Below are 20,839 nucleotides of genomic sequence, written 5' to 3'. Positions count from 1 at the left end.
CCAATGCTAACCGGCCTCGCCCAGGCGGCCTTCGCACTTCAGAGGCGGTGACTCCTGCTCCGCCTTGACCCAAAAGCAAGCCCAGGCCGCCCTGCCCCACGGCAGAGCATGCCTTGGCAGTGAGTGCGAAGCCTTCCACCTGCTCCGGAGAAGGGGGGCAGTAAAGAATGGGAGCAGGGGACCCGGGAGAGGAAAGAATGTGAGCGTCCGCAATGAAGAGGTGCTTGAGAAAGAGGCTCGGAAGCCTGACGGGAAGGTTTGTTCTGTTTGCCCTGCGGCTGCCCCTTAGGAAGGGCAGAGAGCATGGCTCTGAGGGCTACGTGTGTGCTGAGTCAAGTTCCACCACCAACTGGAACTGGCCTCAGTTTCCTGGTCTGTAAAATGGATTAAGCGTGTCCCAGTGCCTTCACTGAGCTTTGAGGCCCAATTGAGATACTATATAAGGAAAATGAGGGAAGAAGTGAGAAAGAAAGGAAAGGCAAACAACACAAAAGAAAGACTGGAAGGAACCTGTAAACCCATTGTCACTTAAATAGGGAATATAGTCAATAGTGCTGTAATGACGGTATGATGTCAGGTGGGTACTGGAAATATCGGGAACACTTTGCAAAGTATATGATTGTCTAACCACTATTCTGCAACTAATATAAAACCTGAAACCAATACAAAATAATATCGAATGAAAACTGGAGTGAAATTTTTATAAATTTCAAAAGTTTAAATAAAGGCTGTAAAGGAAGAAAGTGGGAGAATAAAAATAGTGTTTTTCATTTTACCACTTTATTGTCTTTTCAGTACATGAAAAAGACAGTTGTCTTTATATGGTGCTTTTATACTTTTCTAAGTCATTATCTCATTTTAATTTCAGGGCAACTTAAAGACAAGATAATTATTCCCTCCACTATTCAAAGGAAGGAAATCTTGGTGTCTGGTCTCAATGATTCAATCGTCAAGCCCTTATTGTAAAGCAGGCTTAGTAAAATTTTCTGTGAAGGGTCATATCTATACTAATAAAAGCCTTGGGGGTGATCAGGCCAGCAAGGGAGGGTAGTTGGGGGCAATCAGGCCAGCAGAGGAGCAGTTAGGGGGCAATCAGGCAGGCAGGCGAGCAGTTAGGAGCCAGCGGTCCCGGATTGTGAGAGGGATGTCCAACTGCAGATTGGACATTCCCCAAGGGGTCCCAGATTGGAGAAGGTGAAGGCTGGGCTGAGGGACACCCTCCCCAGTGCACAAATTTCATGCACTGGGCCTCTAGTATGTATATAAAACACCCACACATACATACACATATAGTTTACATAAGTTTCTCCCAAGTACAGGTATGGTTTTTATTTAGTATTAGATGTTTATGTACTAACTGGCTGAAACGAATATGGGAAAAACCCACTCAATTGAACTCTGGAGTAAAAAAACTCAGGTGATTTCTTTGAATAGGTGGTATTCTCTGATAAAGCAGAGAATATAACCATGAATTTTGTCATTGCTGTTGTTGTCAAAGCTAAAAAATCCTCCCCTTCAGACTCTTTGCCCTTGTAACACCTACCTCCTTACTTCATAGATACCTACCTAGCCACAAAAACTCTCATCCCTACCTCCTATGTCTCTAACGCAGAAGCCCCAAAATGGATATGTTGTTTGGCCTGTGCCGTTTTATCGAAACTTAAATTGCAAACATTTAAACATAAGATTTCACCACGAAAACATTTCTGGTTTCTGTTCACAAATTGAATGATTGGGCAGCATTCCTGAGGTGCTAACAATCGTCCAGAGGTGAGCAGTGACTCCTGAGTTAGAAATAGTTCCTCATAGCCCTTGCCCCTCCCTACTGCTTCACACTTGCCCCCATTTCAGTCATTTAGCTTCCTGACTTCTTGCCTGGAGGCATTTGAGACTTTTTTTTTTTTTTTTTTTTTTTTTTTTTACATCTGTTCCAACCATTCCCTTTTGTTGAACTTCCACATCCTAGTCAGACCTCTAGTACAATTACAATGTTATCGTGCAAACCTGGTGAATCACTTTCTGGCATAGAGACTGGGCTGGACTGTGAGCAGTTAAGACCAGGTCCACACAACTTCCCAATACAACTCGTCTTCTCTTCAACTCCCAGGCCTGCCTCACCCAGCACACATAGCTCCCCTCCTCTGGGGTTCCCTCTCTTGCATCACTAAGTTCAAATAGCTCTTCCTTGGTCTCTACCTGGTCAGCCAAAAGCGACTCCCTCTGTGTCCTCTCAGGTATAATTCAGTGAATAACTCCAACGGTTATGTGTAGAGTTATGTAATCATATACCCATCCCCTCCAGGAGACTGAGGAAGTAAAGGGTAAAAACTGGGTCTGACTCATCTTTGCATCCCTAGAGCCTAATAGTGCTTGACAAAGAATCAAAGTTATAACTGGATGACCTATACTAGGTTCATTTTGATCAGTCAGCTTGGGCTAAAATAGGCTGTGGTACCAAATCTCAGTGGCTTATAAAAGCAAAGGTTTATTTTTGCATTGTGGATTGGCTGCATCCCAGACTCCATGTCTTCACTTTAGGATCCAGGTTGAAAGAAAAGTCCCATGAGACTGCCAGGCTCATTGCAGAATGAGATTGGCGCCCACATTCTGGCTCCTAAAACTTCCAGGCTTCTGCTTCAAAGTGACACACTTCACTTCTTCTCACATTCCATTGGCTAAAGCAAATCATATGCACCAGCAAGAAGCCAATGGGGCAGAGATGCAAAATCCTCTTAAAATACTAATGGCTTGCCCTATGGGGTTTGGCTAAGTGGATAGAGCATCAGCCCTCGGACTGAAGGGTCCTGGGTTTGATTCCAATCAAGGACACGTACCTCGGTTGCAGGTTCAATCCCCAGCCCTATTTGGGAAGCATGGAAAAGGCAACCAATCTATGTGTCTCTCTCACATGGATGTTTCTTGGTCTCTCCCTCCCTTTCACTCCCTCTAAAAATCAATGAAAAAGTATCCTCGGGAGGGGATTAACAACAACAAAAAGATGAATGGCTTGAACTTTAATACAATTCACCACGTTGCCATCATATCCAGCTCACCTTTCCAGGGGCTCGGAAACCTGTAGAACACGTTTCTCAGGCTTCTGTCATCTGGCTTCTGCTAAGGGGAAGCCCGCACCGCACCCACGGGAGAAAAGGGAGTGTGAGGTTGGGAGAAGCCAGAGCCTTTGCTGTCTCCCTATTGTAAGGGGCTCCTCTGGTGGAGGCTATATTTCCTCCCTGGCGCCAACCCCGCCAGATGGGCATGCTGAGGTTTCTTCTGTTGGTAGCCCCAAATGCTATGACCTGAGAGTCACATATTTTGATCCAGTCTCCTAATCTATAGGATGGGCTCTGTGTAGGATGATGATGTGACCTGCTCACATCATCCAGTTGTTTCACAAATAAAATTCTCATGTCCATGAACACGTGAAAAATAAAGTGCTGGACAAACAAGGTACTGGAGGGAATACCAAATGAGGCAACATGGCCCAGCAGGAAAGAAAATGAGACTGGGGATCCTAACTCTCAGGTTCAGGATCTTGCCCTGCCACCAACTTATCCAGGCAACACCGTGTTCTCTGTTTTCCCAGTCTATAAGCTGGAGAACAATAGAGTGCTTGCAGTGGCATGAATGAGAATATCTGTGAAGATGTAGATGGTCAAGTGTAAAAAGCTATCCAAATGTTAAATGAATTCACTAGTTATAAGCAGAAAAAAACTTTATTTCTATCAAATCAAAAAGTATGAATAAGCTTCAAGCAAGAAAGTAAAAATAATAATACAATGAACAGTTAGAACACTTACAGATTAGGTTTCTATAGTCTGCATTAAGCACATACACCCAAATCAAGAAGGCCGAGGGCTCTCCCTGAGGGAAAGCACTGACTCATCGTAAACACGTGACTTCTGGGAAAGCGAGCTGAGGGTTCACAGGGCAGTAAACCAGAGACAAGTTGTCCTTGGGTTGGAGAACCGATTTGAGCTTGAGAGGGATCACAGTGAAATGCCATTGGAACTCAATTTCCCCCAGAGATCTGTTCATCTCAAAAACAAGAGTATATAAAAATCAGTAGTACAAATTCTCATAAAACTAGAAAGGCCCTCTGACCCCTGACACCTTGGCGCTGACATAAAGACTGAGTTTTTGTTTTTCTTCCCATTTCTATAAATGAAATATAATTCAGTTTGTTTTTATTGACTACATTTCTGACTGTATAGCCAAAGCTTCAAAATAAAGAAAAAAGTTTTAATGGAATGGAGTTAGGCACACACCAACCCCAGGGAGAATCGTCTGGGGGCACTGCTGTTCAAAAAGTTTTAAGCAGGAAATCTTTTATTTCAAAGGTACGGAACTTCTTGGGATAGCCTAATTATCACTAAGGAAGGAAGGAAAATCCATGCCATACTAGAGCTTTCTCCTTTTTGGAAATGTTTTACCATCTCTATCTCTTTGTCATTCTGTCTCACACACACACACTACTTAGATAATGGCATTTATTTTGGCAAGAACTGTGCAATTTGCTAAAAGAAAGATAAGATATGGCACTTATAAACAATTGTAATTATAATACATCTCAACAGGTGCAGGAAGCAGATATTTCTTCACAGCTAAAATATGGCCTCATGGGTCCCTGACATCTGGGTCTTGCACACTTCTCCCCTGGAAACCAGACTGGGCCCGTTATATACGGAAAGGGGTGATAACTTATGACCAGACCACATTCTTCTTTTGAGACACCAAACAGACACAAGGGAGTTACTAAAAATGGAGGGAAGAGAGAAGTAATTCATATCGTGAACATCATCTGCCTTATGAATGGCCTCTCTGGCAAAATTAACTGCAGCAAGAAAATGTAACTGCTATCTGTTAAAAGAAAGGTGATGAGTGAAATTCATCAGGTAGATACGGATGCCTCCCAAGATCCTGTAATGCAGGCAGAGTACAGAGGAGACATGTGCCCTCCGTGTATACAGTGTGCAACTACCACTGGGACCCAGTGAGGGCCCATTTCCTGTCTCAGCACCAGAGCGCCAAAAACAAAGGTGCCAGGCAGGAGCAAATAATGTTGCTTTACCTACTGATGAGAATGGAGAGCCCAAACTAAAGAAAGGTACAAAAAGGCCATTTTTCATTTCCTGGTTAATCCCTATAGGTCCATGAAAAGAGTTCACGTAAACAGGATTATTTCCGCTCTTAAATACAAGGAGGCAAGGTAATTGAAATATCTATCATTTAGGGTAATTGTTAAGGATTTAATTAGACAATGCATGTAATGCGCCTAGCATGAAATAGCAATGACAAGCAACTGCTAAGAATGCCTATACCATAACACTTGGAAATTTGTGATGTTTATGATTTGAGCAAATACCCCCAGCATGCCCGTGAATTGTTTAGACAAACTGCTAAAGTCAAATACTGAACGTAGGTTCCAGGAAATTAAGTTTTGTAAAAGCCCTATGTACGGATTTGCACAGCTATCTTTCTAACATTATTGTCTCAACATTTTGAGTGGCAGAAAAAGCCACAGCAGCACCTCTCTCGCCCATTGCTCTTCTTTCCTTTCCCTTCCCTATGGGGGTTGGAGGGGGGGTGAGGAGGTCAGGAGGGGAAGGGAGGAGGGGGGCACATCTGAGCATGGCTCCTGGAGGGGACAGGGAATGACCTGGGGAAGACAGGAAGCCAGTCTCCCGAGTTGGCCAGAAGTGTGTATAATAAGCAGCTCCACCACATCAGATGGTAGGCGAAGGTGTGGACTTGGCATTCAGAATCCTGGTGATGTAATATAGAGAGATGGTGTCAAGTCAGGGTTACCCTGTGTTAGGTGCACACTCACCATTGGTTCACCTGCCAGCACTTTAGGAAGGACCAGTTTATCAGGGCCTTGTTTGGGGTCACAGCGAGTGCTTTGTTCTAATCTCAGGAAAGAAGTGAGGCTCCCAAGAGCCCTGACCTACCTGTGAGCACCAAGGCTGAGGGTAGCTAAAGGGTAATGGTCCCTTTAAGGGCACAAAACCATGGACACAAAAGAGTTGGTGAAAGACATGAGCTTCCCTTCTCCATAGATTAGCCAGAACTCAAGCCAGCTTACATTAATAGCCTTTTATTTTGTCCATAAATGAATCGTTTCGGAGGAGTATCAAGGCTCAGACTTTCCTCTAGCAGCTTCCTTTGCGTAAGCAAAGGGAAAACTAAGAACAGTACCATGTAAAGTGGAATGTCACCTAGGGAACTATTTTTTATGTGAGGCCACTCTTAAATACAAGGAAAAAACAAGCAAGCTCACTCAGAAAACAGCTGCAGAGTCAGGAAAACCTGAGCGTTGAGTCCTGGCTACAGTTTACTGGCAGCAGGGGCCTGGGCAACACACTTCACATCTCTGACCTCGCCTTCTCCTATAAATGTGGGATCATGCCTATCTCACAGGATGCTTGAAAGATGAAATGCAGGGTGGGTCACAGTTGTGAGGGCATGAAAGTTTGATCCTGTATTTTTTTATTATTGTATTATTTTCCATGAACAGCTGTAAACCTATTTTTGTCCCACCTCGTATTTATAAAGGCCCTGGAACTGCACATGTCAGTCGGTAGGCCTTTGATAAGTGGTACCTATTTCATGCTTGCATTAAAGGTAATGGGTATTAAACACAGCAACGTTTAAGTTCTAAACAAGTGGGACGCCTGTCAGGATAATGGAGAGAAAGTGAATTGAGAGCTGGTTAGAACCACGGCATGTGAGGACAGGAAGGAATCTCAGACTATCCGAACGATTTCTGCATAACAGCGAAGGAGCTGTGTGTGTGGCAGTAGAATGAAAACCAAGAAAAGCTGTCCCTTGGATTTTACTTTTCACAAAATATTTTCAAAAATTTTTTACAAAATCATTGAAGGAGTGTGTTGAAGAAAACCAGAAATATATATATATTTTAGGCCACTGAGCATGAAACAAGCATCGTCTTCCAAAGACCATGGAAAAGGTGCGTGACTTTTTTTGGTCTCACCTAGCAAAGGGCCACCCCGGTTGGTGGGCAGTCTCAGAAACAGCAAACACCGTGAGACACAGTGTCACAGGCTGTAGTTGTTATTTTGCTGGAAGGGAGATGGGAGTGAAGGATGAAGGAATATGGAATCAGGGATCAGGTCATTTCCTATCCCTTCCCCAAAGAGGCCAAAGGCAATAAGTCCACTGACGGCCCTCCCAAGAATAGTAAAGGACCCTCGCTGGGGATAGTCACAATGCATGAAGAGGGATATATTTTTTAAGGCAACAGGAATAAACTTCATTATCCTTCCCAGAGGAGAGCAAGAATTATACAAGGTGGCCACCAAGTCTGAAAACCAAGCAAAGCGTTAAATGATTTATTGATATTACATTACAGTGAATGACAAAATAGTGTTATCTGTCTTTTTAGACTTTATGGCCACCCTATAGAATCTTTGGAATAGAAAAAAAATAAGATTTTGTTTTCTCGTCATTGTAAAGCTGTCATCCTTAGTCTAGACACAGCTAGTGCAACATGTTTCCGCAACCCCGCAGGCTCCATTCCCTTCGCCAACACTTCACTCACAGGAGAAAAACACTGTCGGCATCAACATTTAGCAGCATTTTCAAAATACATTTTTTTTTATCTTGAATAAAAAGTAAACAATTCTTTTAGTCCAGTAACTCCCTATGGTCTTAATTACATCTAGTACATAAGATATGATCTTTTAACATTTATGTAGGTGAATATTTCTTACTTTGAGGATTTACAATGACGATTTTTTTCCCCACAAAAAAAGGAACAGTACCCACCCATGAGAGTCAGCTCAGCAGTGTAAAGTAGACCCTGAAAGAGCTCAGTTCTGGTGCATCAAGTGATCTGACATCATCCCCTAGCTCTCCGCTCTTACAAATGAATCTTAGCGGTCTAAAAGCAGTATCTGTAGGGAGAAAGGGAGGGGAGGCAACAGATGTTTAAACAACAACAAAAACACCATCTAATAAAAATAGCAGAAGCCACATCCTTTCATTCCAGGATGTCTGAAGAGCAGAGCTTCTATGGAGCATGGATGCAAGGGAGATGCCTCTCCTAACAAAAAAATAAAAGTTGTGGGTACAGTCACTCAAAGTCAGAGAAGCGACCACTGCAAGCAACTGGCTTCAACCTCCTTGTCTCCAGGGGAGGATATACCAGAGAACGTGGACAAAGCCTGATCTACAGCCCGGGGCATCCTCAGGCCACTGGTGCTATGGTTCAACAGCCATTAGGGGGTGGGGAGAACCAAGAGACCACCACCACCACATGTAAAAAGGCTGCCACTATGGCAACATGAAGGTCAAAAATCAGCTAGAGCTTGGGTTATACAGCATTTGAAACCCAGCCTGTCCTCGTTTTCTTGCGAAGGGTTTGACGGGCGTGTGCAGAGGCATCTTCAACATGTGCGGGTGACCTTTCCTCCCGAAGGGCAGAGAACAGCCTCTTCATTGCCTCCTTTCACTCATCAGTTTTCATATCAGTTCATCATTTAAACTAGAAAAGATACTGCAAGCTATCTCAGCTGGCTTCTACTGGGGACCACACTACACATACAACGGAAACATCTGTAGGGAGAAAACACATCTTCTGGGTTCTTCCCCTGGCCGGGCTCAGCATGCTTCTCTGGACTGAATAGGCGTGATCTTGTTCGAGAAAACTGTGTAAACACAGGGCCAGATTTTGTCAGTGTCCGTTCCAGAAAACTGGTGGAGCACTCCTCGGGACCTGAAAAACAAATCCCAGCACACAAAGGCATTGTAGGTAAAATGCCAGCACAATCCCATAGTCTCTATCACACACTGCAAAGCGTCCAAACGGCCCCTTCCAGTGTTATCAGCACTCCCCACTGTGGGTGTCTAACTAAGGCCATAGCTTTCACAATTCTGGCATGGTTGCCACAATGCCCCCTGTTCTTCTCCCCTTTAAAACATATCGAAGAGCATTACTCTTTTGGGACAATCCCAAGTCTGCCTCACAACACATTTCTCAAAAGAGAACCACTGACAAAATTTGGTACTCTAAAACCCAAATTACGACCATGATCGTAAAATATGGAATGAGTCACAGTAATCTGATCAGGAACCGCTGACTAAATTGTTTGGAGGCTACAGAAATAGATCACAGCACACTGCTGTCCAGAATGCAGGTCCGCAGACGGGTTTCATTGTTGCTAATATAAAAATCGAGAAGTTTTCCACCCAAGAGCCAGATGTCTGCTTCTCTTGGAAAACAGGAATCATTGGTCACACGGAGCCTGGGGGGACCCCTGTGGTGATAACTGACTGGAACTGCATAGAAGCCATACAGTTCAACTGTCACTCAACTGCCCCTGCACACCCCCACTCCCACCTCCCCCACCCCCCGCCACCCCCTCTGTTGACATTCATTTCCAGGACCTGCCTGGACCCTTTAGCCATTTGAATTTGCAATCCACAACTTACAGTTTTAGCTTTTCTTCGTAAAACTCCTTCCAGACACATCTAGGCCAAAAGTCCCTTCTAATCTTGTATCCGAATAAGATATTTATGTGTGGCATTTTCATCTTTCTTTTTAAATGGCTGAAATAATGCTTTACATTTTGACACTAAGTCTACATGCAATTTCCAACTGGACAGGGATGATCAGGTGTCAGAGCCTGTACTGGGCATTGTCTCCCACAAACAACTCCAGTATTTCATCCTGGGAATGTGCTAAGCTTTTAGGGCTTATTTAGCTAAAGAAACACCCCACCACCACCACCACCACCTCTACCCAACGCCCTTCCCACGAGGCTCCAGACCTCTCTAATTGGCCGACTGCCACAAAAACACTGAAGCGCACTCACTTGTATAGTTTAACCACCGGCTTGGCCACCTCTTTGTACTGTCTTAGCCTGACGTTGACTGCTTCCGGCTTATCATCCTCCTGCTGGACCAGCCGTTCACCGGTGACATCATCAATCCCCTACAAATGCCAGAGAAACCAGTTAATATGGGCATTGGTCAGGCCATTCCATAGTAAAACACTTTCCTGTGAAAACCATGTCTTCACCTCTGATTCCCACCACATAATGGGTTAGGCCTGGACACCAATGGTAACAGGGAAGGCACTTGAAAAGAAATGGCACTCTTAGCAGCATGTAAACCTACTTCATGAGAGCTGACATTAAATCTTTATTAACTTCTCAGATCTTTCCAAACAGGTTCCTGTGCTATTGATAAATGATACCGTCAATTCAGTTTAAATTTCCATGCAGCCTCCCTCTGCCAACAAGCAACCTTTCAACAAAATGGAGGTACTCTCTAAAGCCTAAGTTCTTTTTTTTTTTTTTAAATATATTTTAATGATTTTTTTTACAGAGAGGAAGGGAGAGGGATAGAGAGTTAGAAACATCAATGAGAGAGAAACATCGATCAGCTGCCTCCTGCACACTCCCCACAGGGGATGTGCCCGCAACCAAGGTACATGCCCTTGATCGGAATCGAACCTGGGACCCTTCAGTCCACAGGCTGATGCTCTATCCACTGAGCCAAACAGGTTAGGGCTAAAGCCTGAGTTCTTAATATAGAAAATGAAATGTTTCAAGGAAACAACTGGTTTACTCAGGGAAAGCACTAACTGAGAAGATCATTTCAGTCCTGTCTCAGCTAACTTTCAAATTCTATCATGTAGCTTTTCTAAGAGTAATCTTACTCAGGTTATTTTACTAAATCAAATAATGATTTATCTAAAGGTAAGTTAGCCCTGGCCGATTTGGCTCAGTGGTTAAGCCATCGGCTCGTGGACCAGAGGGCCATGGGTTGGATTCCCAGTCAAGGGAACCTGCCTAGGTTGCAGGTTCAATCCCAGCCCCGGTTGGGGTGTATGCAGGGAATGGCAGATCAATGTGCCTCTCTCATTGTCGATGTTTCTCTCCCCTTCCCTTCGTTCCATTCTGTCTAGAAAACAATGGGGGAAATATCCTTGGGAGAGGATTAAAAAGAAGAATTTTCTTAACAAAGGTAAATTAAAATAGGCATGAATCATACACTCATGATAATCAGGAACAAACATTCTGAGAACTGAACAATGGCAATTTAAAAAAAAACAAAACACCCTGATTTTTTAAAATATATTTTAACCTCCTCAGGAACCCTACATAGAAATAGCAAATTGGACAGATCAGAATTTTGCCTCCCAAGTCCATGGCCATTCTGCACCAGAAGAGATAGTCAAAAGAAATAAATCTGTCAAAAGGCAGGCTAGAGCAGAACAAAGTGCTCAGGCAACTCAACTGGATAATCAGAAACTGGCTATAAATTTGAAACTCACTACAATTGCATTACAGCTCAGGGTCTTGGGTACATAATTTATACTGATGACTTATTGGTGAGCCACATATGTATTCCATTGCTGCTACCCTGACACAATAGGAGCAAGCAATGGGGATGGGAGAGGCTATACATCACCTATATCCCCCTCTCCTTTTTCATACGTTTGGCTACAAAGCTCAGAAGTCATTTCCAGGACTTCAGAGCACCAGCAAATACAGCTGCTTCTGGAAAGAGCAGGAGGATGCTAGGGCAACAGCACTGTCCTTCTGGGGGAGCTCTCAGACCCCGGGGGGTTGGTCGAGTTGGCCCAGACAAGCCCTTTTACTGCTGTCTTTGGAAGCGGCATTGTAACTGCAGGTATTCTTTTTGGGAAACCCAGTCTTTGGAAAGTGTTAAATCATCTCAAATTTTATGAGAATCTTTGCAAAAGCAGGTCTCGGCAGAGCCAAAATGCGAAGCATCTGTGCTAGACTTCAGTGCATATTCAGAAAGTTCTTCCCCACTCAATGTTTTCCCCTGCTGGTAGCTTCTTGGGATGGAAAAGAGAAAGAAATCTAATAAAGAAATTCCAGAACTACTTACATTTAAAAAGAAGACTTAAAAAGGAGACTAGGCCCTAGTCAGTTTGGCTCAGTGGATAGAGCGTTGGCCTGCAGACTAGAGTCCCAGGTTCAATTCCGGCCAAGGGCACATGCCCGGGTTGCGGGATCAATCCCCCCCAGTAGGGGACGTGTAGGGGACAGCCAATCAATGATTCTCTTTCATCATTGATATTTCTAGCTCTCTCCCTTCCTCTCTGAAATCAATAAAATATATATATATTTAAAAGAAAAAAAGAATATTGTTTAAAAAAAATGGAGACTAATGTGCAGCCCAAATGAGCAAGACTCATTGGAACTTTACTGAACCTCTAGCTAGCAAGGCATCCTTAATGTTCTAATTTTCCAAAATCCCATCCAGCAATTGATGTTATAAACTTTAATTTATATTCCTTAACTACTAGTAAATAAGCCTCTTAAATATTGGTTGGCTATATATATTTGCTCATTTTTCAATAGTCCCTTCCTATCCTTTACCCACTTCTCAACTAAAATGTCTTGGTTCTTTCTTGTTAGTTTGTGAACGCACTTTGTATATTCTTACATGCACAAGAGGTGGATTGAAGTCCAGGTTATACACCCTCCCGCTAGGAGGGTGAATCCAACGTCGGCTGAGACGATCTCTGAGTGTTTCAAATGGAATGTTCAAAGTGATCACAAGGTCCAGGTCACAGATTCTGTCTAGGGCTTCAGCCTGAACTAATGTCATGGGAAAACCTAAATGCCAAACAAAACACAACAAATGCAAGACATTTCTCAATTTCAATTAGTCACTGAAATATAACCCACCCCCAAAATTGATGAGAAGAAAACGGGCTACTTTCCAATGTGGGTTCAGCTTTTGGAGTACTCGAGGACTAAGGAGTCACATGATAAAAGTAGAAAGATCACTAAACTCAAAGTCACTAGACAAGTCCCAGCTCCAGTCCCGGCTCTGCTCTTAACTACCTGTGTGACCTTGGACAAGTTACATCACCCCCATTTCCTCTTCTGCTAAAGAAGTGAAGGGTCAAAGCACACCCCTTTCCCCCTGAGAATTGTCAGTCCACTCCCTTTCTATGTCCCCGATTCTATTATATTCACCAGTTTATTCTGTTCATCAGATTTTTTATTCACTTGATTTTTAGATTCACTTGTTGATAGATATGTATTTGTTGTTCACAATTTTTATCTTTACCTTTTTCTTCTTCTTCCTCTTCTTAAAAAAATACCTTTCAGCATTTCATATAATACTGGTTTGGCAGTAATGAACTCCTTTAGCTTTTTCTTATCTGTGAAGCTCTTTATCTGACCTTCCATTCTGAATGATAGCTTTGCTGGGTAGAGTAATGTTGGTTGTAGGTTCTTGCTATTAATCACTTTGAATATTTCTTGCCACTCCCGTCTGGCCTGCATAGTTTCTGTTGAGAAATCAGCTGACAATTGTACGGGTGCTCCTTTGTAAGTAACTGTTTTTGTCTTGCTGCTTTTAATATTCTCTCTTTGTATTTTGCTCTTGGCATTTTAATTGTGATGTGTCTTGGTGTGGTCCTCTTTGGATTCCTTTTGTTTGGGGTTCTCTGTGCTTCCTGGACTTGTAAGTCTATTTCTTTCACCAGGTGGGGGAAGTTTTCTGTCATTATTTCTTCCAGTAGGTTTCCAGTATCTTGCTCTCTCTCTTCTTCTGGCACCCCCATAATTCGAATGTTGGTACACTTGAAGTTATCCCAGAGGCTCCTTACACTATCTTCATATTTTTAGATTATTTTTTCTTTTTGCTTTTCCAGTTGGGTGTTTTTTGCTTCTTTGTATTTCAACTCTTTGACTTGATTCTTGTGATCCTCTAATCTGCTGTTGGATTTCTGTATATTATTTTTTATTTCAGTCAGTGTCTGCTTAATTTCTAGTTGGTCCTTTTTCATATCCTTGAGGGTCTCATTAAATTTATCGGCCTTTTCTAGAAAATTCTTGAAAAACCTTATAACCGTGGTTTTGAACTCTATATCCAGTCATTTGCTTTCCTACATTTCTTTCATTTGTGACCTGTTTCTTTGTCTCTGCATCTTGGCTGCTTCCCTGAGTTGATAGAGTGGCTTTGTGTGTTAGGTGTCCTATAGGGCCCAGTGGCTCAGCCTCCCCAGTTACCAGAGGTGGACAATCTTGGTGCACCCCTTTGTGGGCTGTGTGCACAGTCTTGTTGTAGTTAAGCCTTGATTGTTGTTGATATCACTGGGAGGAATTGACCTCCAGGCCAATTGGCTGTGAGGATCAGCTGTGTCTATGATGGGAGAACTTCTGTGCTGGAGACACCCTTATGAGACAAGACTTGATTCAATGGGCTTTGGTGCTCACTAAGTCTGCCCCCTGAGTGTGTCCCTTATGCATCTGAGGAGTTGTAATCTGGATGGTCCTACTCTGACCCCTGGGTACACTGGCTCTTGGATCTCCAAGGAGGTGCTAATTTAGCCTCTGCCTGAGGCCACCCAGAAGGAGCTATGGAGAGATCTGCAGAATCCTCTTCTTTGTTTGGGTTTTGGAGGTGCCCAGATGAAGCCCAGCTGTGAAGCAATGCAAGCTAATGCAGGGTCTTGGGCCTTGTTTTGGATGTTCTGGGTCTCACTGACTCAGCTGCAGTTTGTTAGGTAAGTTTAGAATTCAAAAGACCAGGCCATTCATATGCAAAAGCCTCTGTGCTCAGCTTGGATGGGGCAGAGTCTCAGGGCGGAGCAAACAGCAATGGCTTCATGGGGCGGGATCTCAGGGTGGAGCAAACAGCAATGGCTTCCCATCAGCCCTGCCCTAAGAGGCCCCTGGGTCTCAGTGTCCCGCCGTAATCGCTGCAAGCACCTCTAAGAGAAAGCCGCCCTTGAGTTTCGCCTGCTGCCAGACAGTCCAGTTTCTCCCTGTATGAGTCTGGGTCCCCAGAGTCTCGCCCAGAACTGGAGTTCAGAGCAGTCGGTAGCTTTTGTCTCCCTCCCGATTGAGAAAGCCAGACACGTACTCAGTTGCCAGTCCTCTCCGCGCATGTGCCTCCATACCTCTGCCTTCCGCAGCTCCTGTGAGTTTCAGTGTGCTTTTCTCTTTCCTTCTATTTGTAGAATTTCCACTCAGCCAGCCTTCCTGTGGTTCTGGATGATGTTCGTTTTGTCTTTTAGTTGTAGTTTTGAAATTGTTGTGCGAGGCAGCAGTTCAGGTGTTTACCTATGCCGCCATCTTGGTTTCTCCTATAAATAATTTTTTTGTATTATTTTCTATCCCTACATCACTTCCTGAGAAAAGGGACTTTTGATCATTGCTATGCCTTCCTTAAAATAATCAACACAGATGGGCAAATTAGTATAGGGCCATATTTCCAAAGTTTATGCCCTGTTAAATTTGCTTATATTTATTATAAGGTTGCAGTTACATATTGGGTTTACAGAGCTCAAGAGAGTCACATAATTTCATGGAATTAAATTAGGACTTTTAAAATGAGTTGGACTGGTTAAATAAGTATGGTCACTGAATGGAAAATTGGAAGACAACTACCCTAGTGCTACATTCAAATATTGGCAAGTCTGGGTCACAATAAGTACAGAAACAAGAAAAAAGCAGTCAGGAATTTCATAGCAATTCTAGGGTCAGTTTACGTTATTAGGGCTTTAATTTCTTCTTCTACTCTTTTCTAGCAATTTGTTTTTATTATATTTGACCAAAGGGTTGTTTTGCAATCTATTGGGGGAAAATAAAACTGAACTTTCACTACAGATAGTTTGTTCCAGATTTCCCTTGGGACTTCCTTTCTAATTTCTCCAATGAGGGAAACTATCCAATGGCACTAGCATATAACTTTTGATGGTGTTTACTAGTATTACAGAAGGGATATAAATTAAGTTGCAACTCTTCTTCCCCAAAAAGACACAACAACAGAGAGAACCAAACGTGCACTATGTTCCAACACTATTCTTATGACAAGGAAAGATAGAACAAGTTCACACAGAAGTGGGGAAAGGCTTATCTTGCAGGCAACATCTCAGTTCACTGGTTTTCATGTGCCTGACCCGAGGTATACACGTGTTCCCACTACGCAAAACGGTTGTTCCAGCTTTACAGATAGCATCAGAAGAAACTGCTTTCATGTCCTCACAGCTATCCTCTTCTGGCCCAGCTTGCACTCAGGCTGGTTTCAACACAGAAATTCAACAGAGACCTTGTGTTTCTGATCTTGTAGCACCCAGTCACACTGCCTCTGGCTAAGCAACCCCCTCATATGAAGGCACCCACACATTGGGAAATTATGCTGGAAAGTATGTTCATGGTGGCTTACCTTTGCAATGAAAAGACGGGTGATTCCTTTCTACTCTTCTACACTTTTTTTTTTTTTCTAATTGTGAACATAGTGTTTTCAGAATGGGGAAAAAAAAATGGTGCCTTTAAATAAAGAATTGTTGACTATGCCTGGCTGGCATGGCTCAGTGGTTGAGTGTTGACCTATGAACCAGGAAGTCACGGTTCGATTCCCAGTCAGTCAGGGCACATGCCTGGGTTGCAGGCTTGACCCCAGTGTGGGGCTCTTTAAAGTGGGGAGTGTAGGAGGCAGCCAATCAATGATTCTCTCTCATCACTGATGTTTCTATCTCTCCCTTCCTCTCTGAAATTAATGAAAATGTTAAAAAAAATTTTTTTCTTAAAATAAGAATAGCTAACTTTTAGATATTTTTAAATCTCAACATAATTTCTATTAGATCCAGTTATAACTAGCAGGCATTGAGGGAAGTGAAAGGTCAAATCGTATTTGCCCAAATCAAGTACACCATGGAAACCTTGGCCTTAGGTAGTAATGCCTGGCACACAGTGGGCCAACATTTGAATGTAACACTAGTTTTCCATTTTTCCAGTTTTCCATTCAGTGACCATATTATTTGACCAGTCTAACTCATTTTAAAACCCTAATTTAATCCCATGAAATTATATGACTCTTTTGAGCTCTATAAACTCAATATATAACATTCTTTCTAATATGAAATGGTTTGACTGATTTAAATGTCAATTTATTAAACAACTTCTCTGATTATTAAGTTTAAAAACAAACTGAATTTTATAATTGGGGCTTTATAGCACCTGGGTGTGTTCTTGAGCCCCAGACATATAACTACCAGGAAGATAGCAATGTGAGTTATCAAGGAGCTGATTTGGATCCACGTGGGCCCTCAGGGCTCAATTCAATCTATGGCTACATAGACTGGAAGGTGGGGAAAGTGTCTCAGAAGAGTCCCGATAAAGCCATGCCTCTTTTATCTTTCCCAGAAAATACCTTTACAACACTACACACACACCCTCAACCAGATCCTTTTAACTACTCCTTCCCCCAACAGCTCGATAGATCCGGGATTGGGGATGCCAGAGAGAGAACATTGGGAGCAGGCCTGAGCATTATGCTGTCTATTAGTCTAGTCTAGTCTATTAGTAGACTCACTCCCCCTATACTGCACCCTACACTGGCCTAGAAGATGAGCTTTCTGGTACTGGGCCTGGTACATTCTACACTGAAACCGCAGCAAAGAGAAGGCAGTGAGCCTTCCACATGAAAGCACTCTCTCACTGATTGCCAGACCCTGCCTTTCCCTGTATCACCCACTCTTCACTAAATCTTCAAGATGACAGCTGGAATTTAAAAGGTTTCTGCAGCCCTAGCTGGTTTGGCTCAGTAGAGAGAGCATTGACCTGCAGACTGAAGGGTCCCAGGTTCAATTCCAGTCAAGGGCACTTGCTCGAGTTTCGGACTCAATCCCCAGTGGGGGTTGTGCAGGAGGCAGCCAATCAATGATTTTCTTTCATCATTGATATTTCTATCTCTCTCTTTCTCCCTTCCTCTCTGAAATCAATAAAAAATATATTTTTTTAAAATGTTTCTGCAGCCAAAATCAATCTATGTTCCTTCCTCAAATCCTTTTTTTAAAAGGCCATTTTGTAAAGCGGTAGCTTCCAGTGGCCCTGACTAGAGCACAGGAGGAGGATAATAGAGTTTCTATTGTGTTTTTTTCCTCGTTCTTTTTAAGCTTCTATTTTGGAGGACACATTTTATAAGGTATATAATCAAATTGTATGAACATATAACTTATACATAAATCTCTATATATTTAAGTTGTATACACTCAACATTTTTACTAATAAGTCTGAGCAAAGAATTTTAAATATCGTGCTACCACAGGCCTGATTTCTCAGCCACAGGCAATAGTCTTGTGTTCTAGCATCATAAGCCACTACCCTGACAAGAAAACATTGTTTGCTCTCCTTCGGATAGAGGCTGACAGCTGAAAAAAGGAGCAGGAAAGAATAGGAGTTGTTCCAATAAATGAAAGCTCAAATCTTATTACTGGCTAATGCTTCTTGTCTAATGAGGTTGCAAGCCAATTTGCTCAGCTTCCCAGCTGTTTCTGAAGTTGGGGGCCCTCTGGAGGAATGGTTGGAAAATGCGAATGCATACAAAATAAACTGAACTCAGAATGAACAGATTTCAAAATTATTTTGGGTAATCCCTACCTATTGGGCACTCACATTCAGAACTGCTAAGGACAGCAGAAAATAGTTAACTCTGGAGGCTTAAAGGTCTTCTGATAGGGCAGTGGCTTTTATGTCCTTCCAACCTCAAAATAGGTTCAAGTTAAAAGAACCATGGAAAATACAAAAATCTAAGGAAAGTTAAAATTATTATTGGAATGCAACCATTTCAATAGTTTAGAATAGCAATTTTCAGCCAGTGTGCCACCAAGACTGTTTACCATATGCAATACCTGACCATTTAGTCAGGGGCACTGACCTCTTTTCCCTTTGTCAACTAAAAATATAACAACGGTCAACACGACAATAGCCATCCAGTGTGAATGAGTCAAAATTACACCAATTTTTCCTGTCAGGTTGTCAAAAATATATATTTTTGGTGTGCCACAGAATTTTAGTAGTTTATGTGTGCAATGAGATGAAAAGAGTCAAAAATCACTGGTTACAGAGTACCAACAACAGAAATCAATCATTCCACAACTTCAAGGGTTCCCCAACTGATGGAGCTCATCAAAATTGTCAGGGAAGATTTAAAGGAGAACATAAAAGTTATGGGTGTCCACATTCCATCCCAGGCTTCCTAGAATGAAGCATCTAGGCACAGGATCAGGACTTGGGTATTTTAAAAGTATCCAGGTCAGGCTAATATTTCCCCTGATGGATAAAGAACCACCAAACATCTCAGTGACGAGAATAGTGGAAGTGCATTGATAAGTTCTTCTATCGGCCCATTTTGCGGGTTAAGTTTCACACCACTTTTAAGCAGATACAAACCATTTCATGAGAGGAGAACAAAGAAGGGAGGTCCCAATTGGAGGCCAATTTTTCCAGATTCAGTAATACCAGTCACTTGTTTATCCCATTCCTGTTCAGTGTCTTAACCTCTAAAGAAAGTGTGGCCAGAGACCAAAGAGGCAGTACGGAGACAGAATATCCCTGCCACCCGTCACTCAACATGATGCTTTCAGTGGGAGAAGGAGTCTTAACAGAAGAGACAGAAAGTCGCATCCTAAGGGGAAACCACGTTTCCCTTAAGGCAGAAAAAGAGCATTCTGCAAACAACTAAGGAGCATGTGGAGAAAACTATAAGGAAAGAGGATTCCAGAGGGGACAGTGAAAGAGTCAAAAATCAGGAGGAAGGAGGAGAAGGAGAATCAGTAATGGGAAGAGGATTCAAAAAAGACATTGAGGGATGGCTTATATTAATAAACAAGCATCACAGGGATGAAAGGCACATTTGAAAGTGACTAGCCTCAAACAGCATAATTTTCAGGGCAGATGCAGTGTCTTAATCTCTGGAGTTGTCACCAAGGCCCTGAGGATGGGATGGGGCTCCCACTAAAGTTTGGGGTGAAGTGTCACCAGTCTAGGGTCAGGCTTTCTGTCACTTGGTTTAGCAAAGGCTCCATGCAGTGAATAGCAGTGTTTGTCTGCAAGACTCTTAGGCCTATAGATCCTAACTCAAAGGCTTCAGGGCACCCCGTATGAAACTGCAGGTGTGGCAGCTCCAGCATACCAGCAGCTCCAGTGTCTCAAATTGGGCTGAGCAAATTATGATAGTACAGGTGTAATTTTCACATCGATCAGCTGCCAAGAACGAAGGTCAGATAAGGGGCAATCTGACCAGCACATTTTAAACCATCATTATCTGTCCACATTTTGAAAAGTGAAAATGTCAGAGGAGCACAGTATCAAGACTAGGGGGAACCTGTCGAGCAAGAATGTCCCTGCATCAGGACATGATATGGTCATATTAACTTGGAAGAGGTACGATTATTTTGCTCTTGAATACATTTAGTTAACTACTGCTATCCACTGATCCAGGTTCTCTTCTAGACAACTACTCCAGCTATGAGACGGAATTCCTTAGTACTTTGAATTGCTAGGATATTAGGATTTGTAAGGAAACAGTAGATGTATCAAATCTATCCTATCTAATAAAAGAGTAATATGCAAATTGACCATCACTCCAACACACAAGATGGCTGACCCCCTCTGGTCAAAGATGGCCCCCACAAGATGGCTGGCAGGGGAGGGCAGTTGTGGGTGACCAGGCCTGCAGGGGAGGGCAGTTGGGGGGACCAGGCCTGCAGGGGAGGGCAGTTGGGGAGGACCAGGGCTACAGGGGAGGGCAGTTGGGGCAACAAGGCCTGCAGGGGAGGGCAGTTGGGGGAGACCAGGCCTGCAAAGGAGGGCAGCGGGGGGCGACCAGGCCTTCAGGGAAGGGCAGTTGGGGGTGACCAGGCCTGCAGAGTAGGACAGTTAGGAGCAACCAGGCCTGCAGGGGAGGGCGGGTGGGGGCGACCAGGCAGGCAGGGGAAGGCATTTAGGGGTGACCAGGCTGGCAAGGGAGGGCAGTTAGGGGTGACCAGGCCAGCAGGGGAGGGCAGTTAGGGGCATTTGGGCCAGCAGGGGAG

At 43.3% G+C, this 20,839-nt stretch overlaps 1 protein-coding gene across 3 annotated transcripts in view; it reads right to left on the bottom strand.

Moving 5' to 3' along the window:
* Positions 1-3,697: 3,697 nt before the first annotated feature.
* The window catches only part of AK4 (adenylate kinase 4), a 67,443-nt gene continuing 50,301 nt past the window's right edge, over positions 3,698-20,839 (bottom strand). For 2 of the 3 annotated variants that reach the window (XM_080657422.1, XM_080657423.1), the window contains exons 4-6: positions 12,448-12,620; positions 9,837-9,955; positions 3,698-8,737 (exon numbers count right to left, since the gene is read on the bottom strand). In XM_080657422.1, the coding sequence (XP_080513548.1) occupies positions 8,623-8,737; positions 9,837-9,955; positions 12,448-12,620 (407 nt within the window). In that variant the 3' untranslated portion in view covers positions 3,698-8,622. The remainder of the gene's footprint in view (positions 8,738-9,836; positions 9,956-12,447; positions 12,621-20,839) is intronic. The other variant, XM_080657424.1, reaches the window with a different exon arrangement.

The sequence above is a fragment of the Plecotus auritus genome, assembly GCF_963455305.1.
Source record: "Plecotus auritus genome assembly, chromosome: 2".
Lineage (NCBI taxonomy): Eukaryota > Metazoa > Chordata > Mammalia > Chiroptera > Vespertilionidae > Plecotus > Plecotus auritus.
The sequence above is the reverse complement of the archived record's forward strand: the minus strand, read 5'-3'. Positions and strand labels throughout refer to the sequence as shown.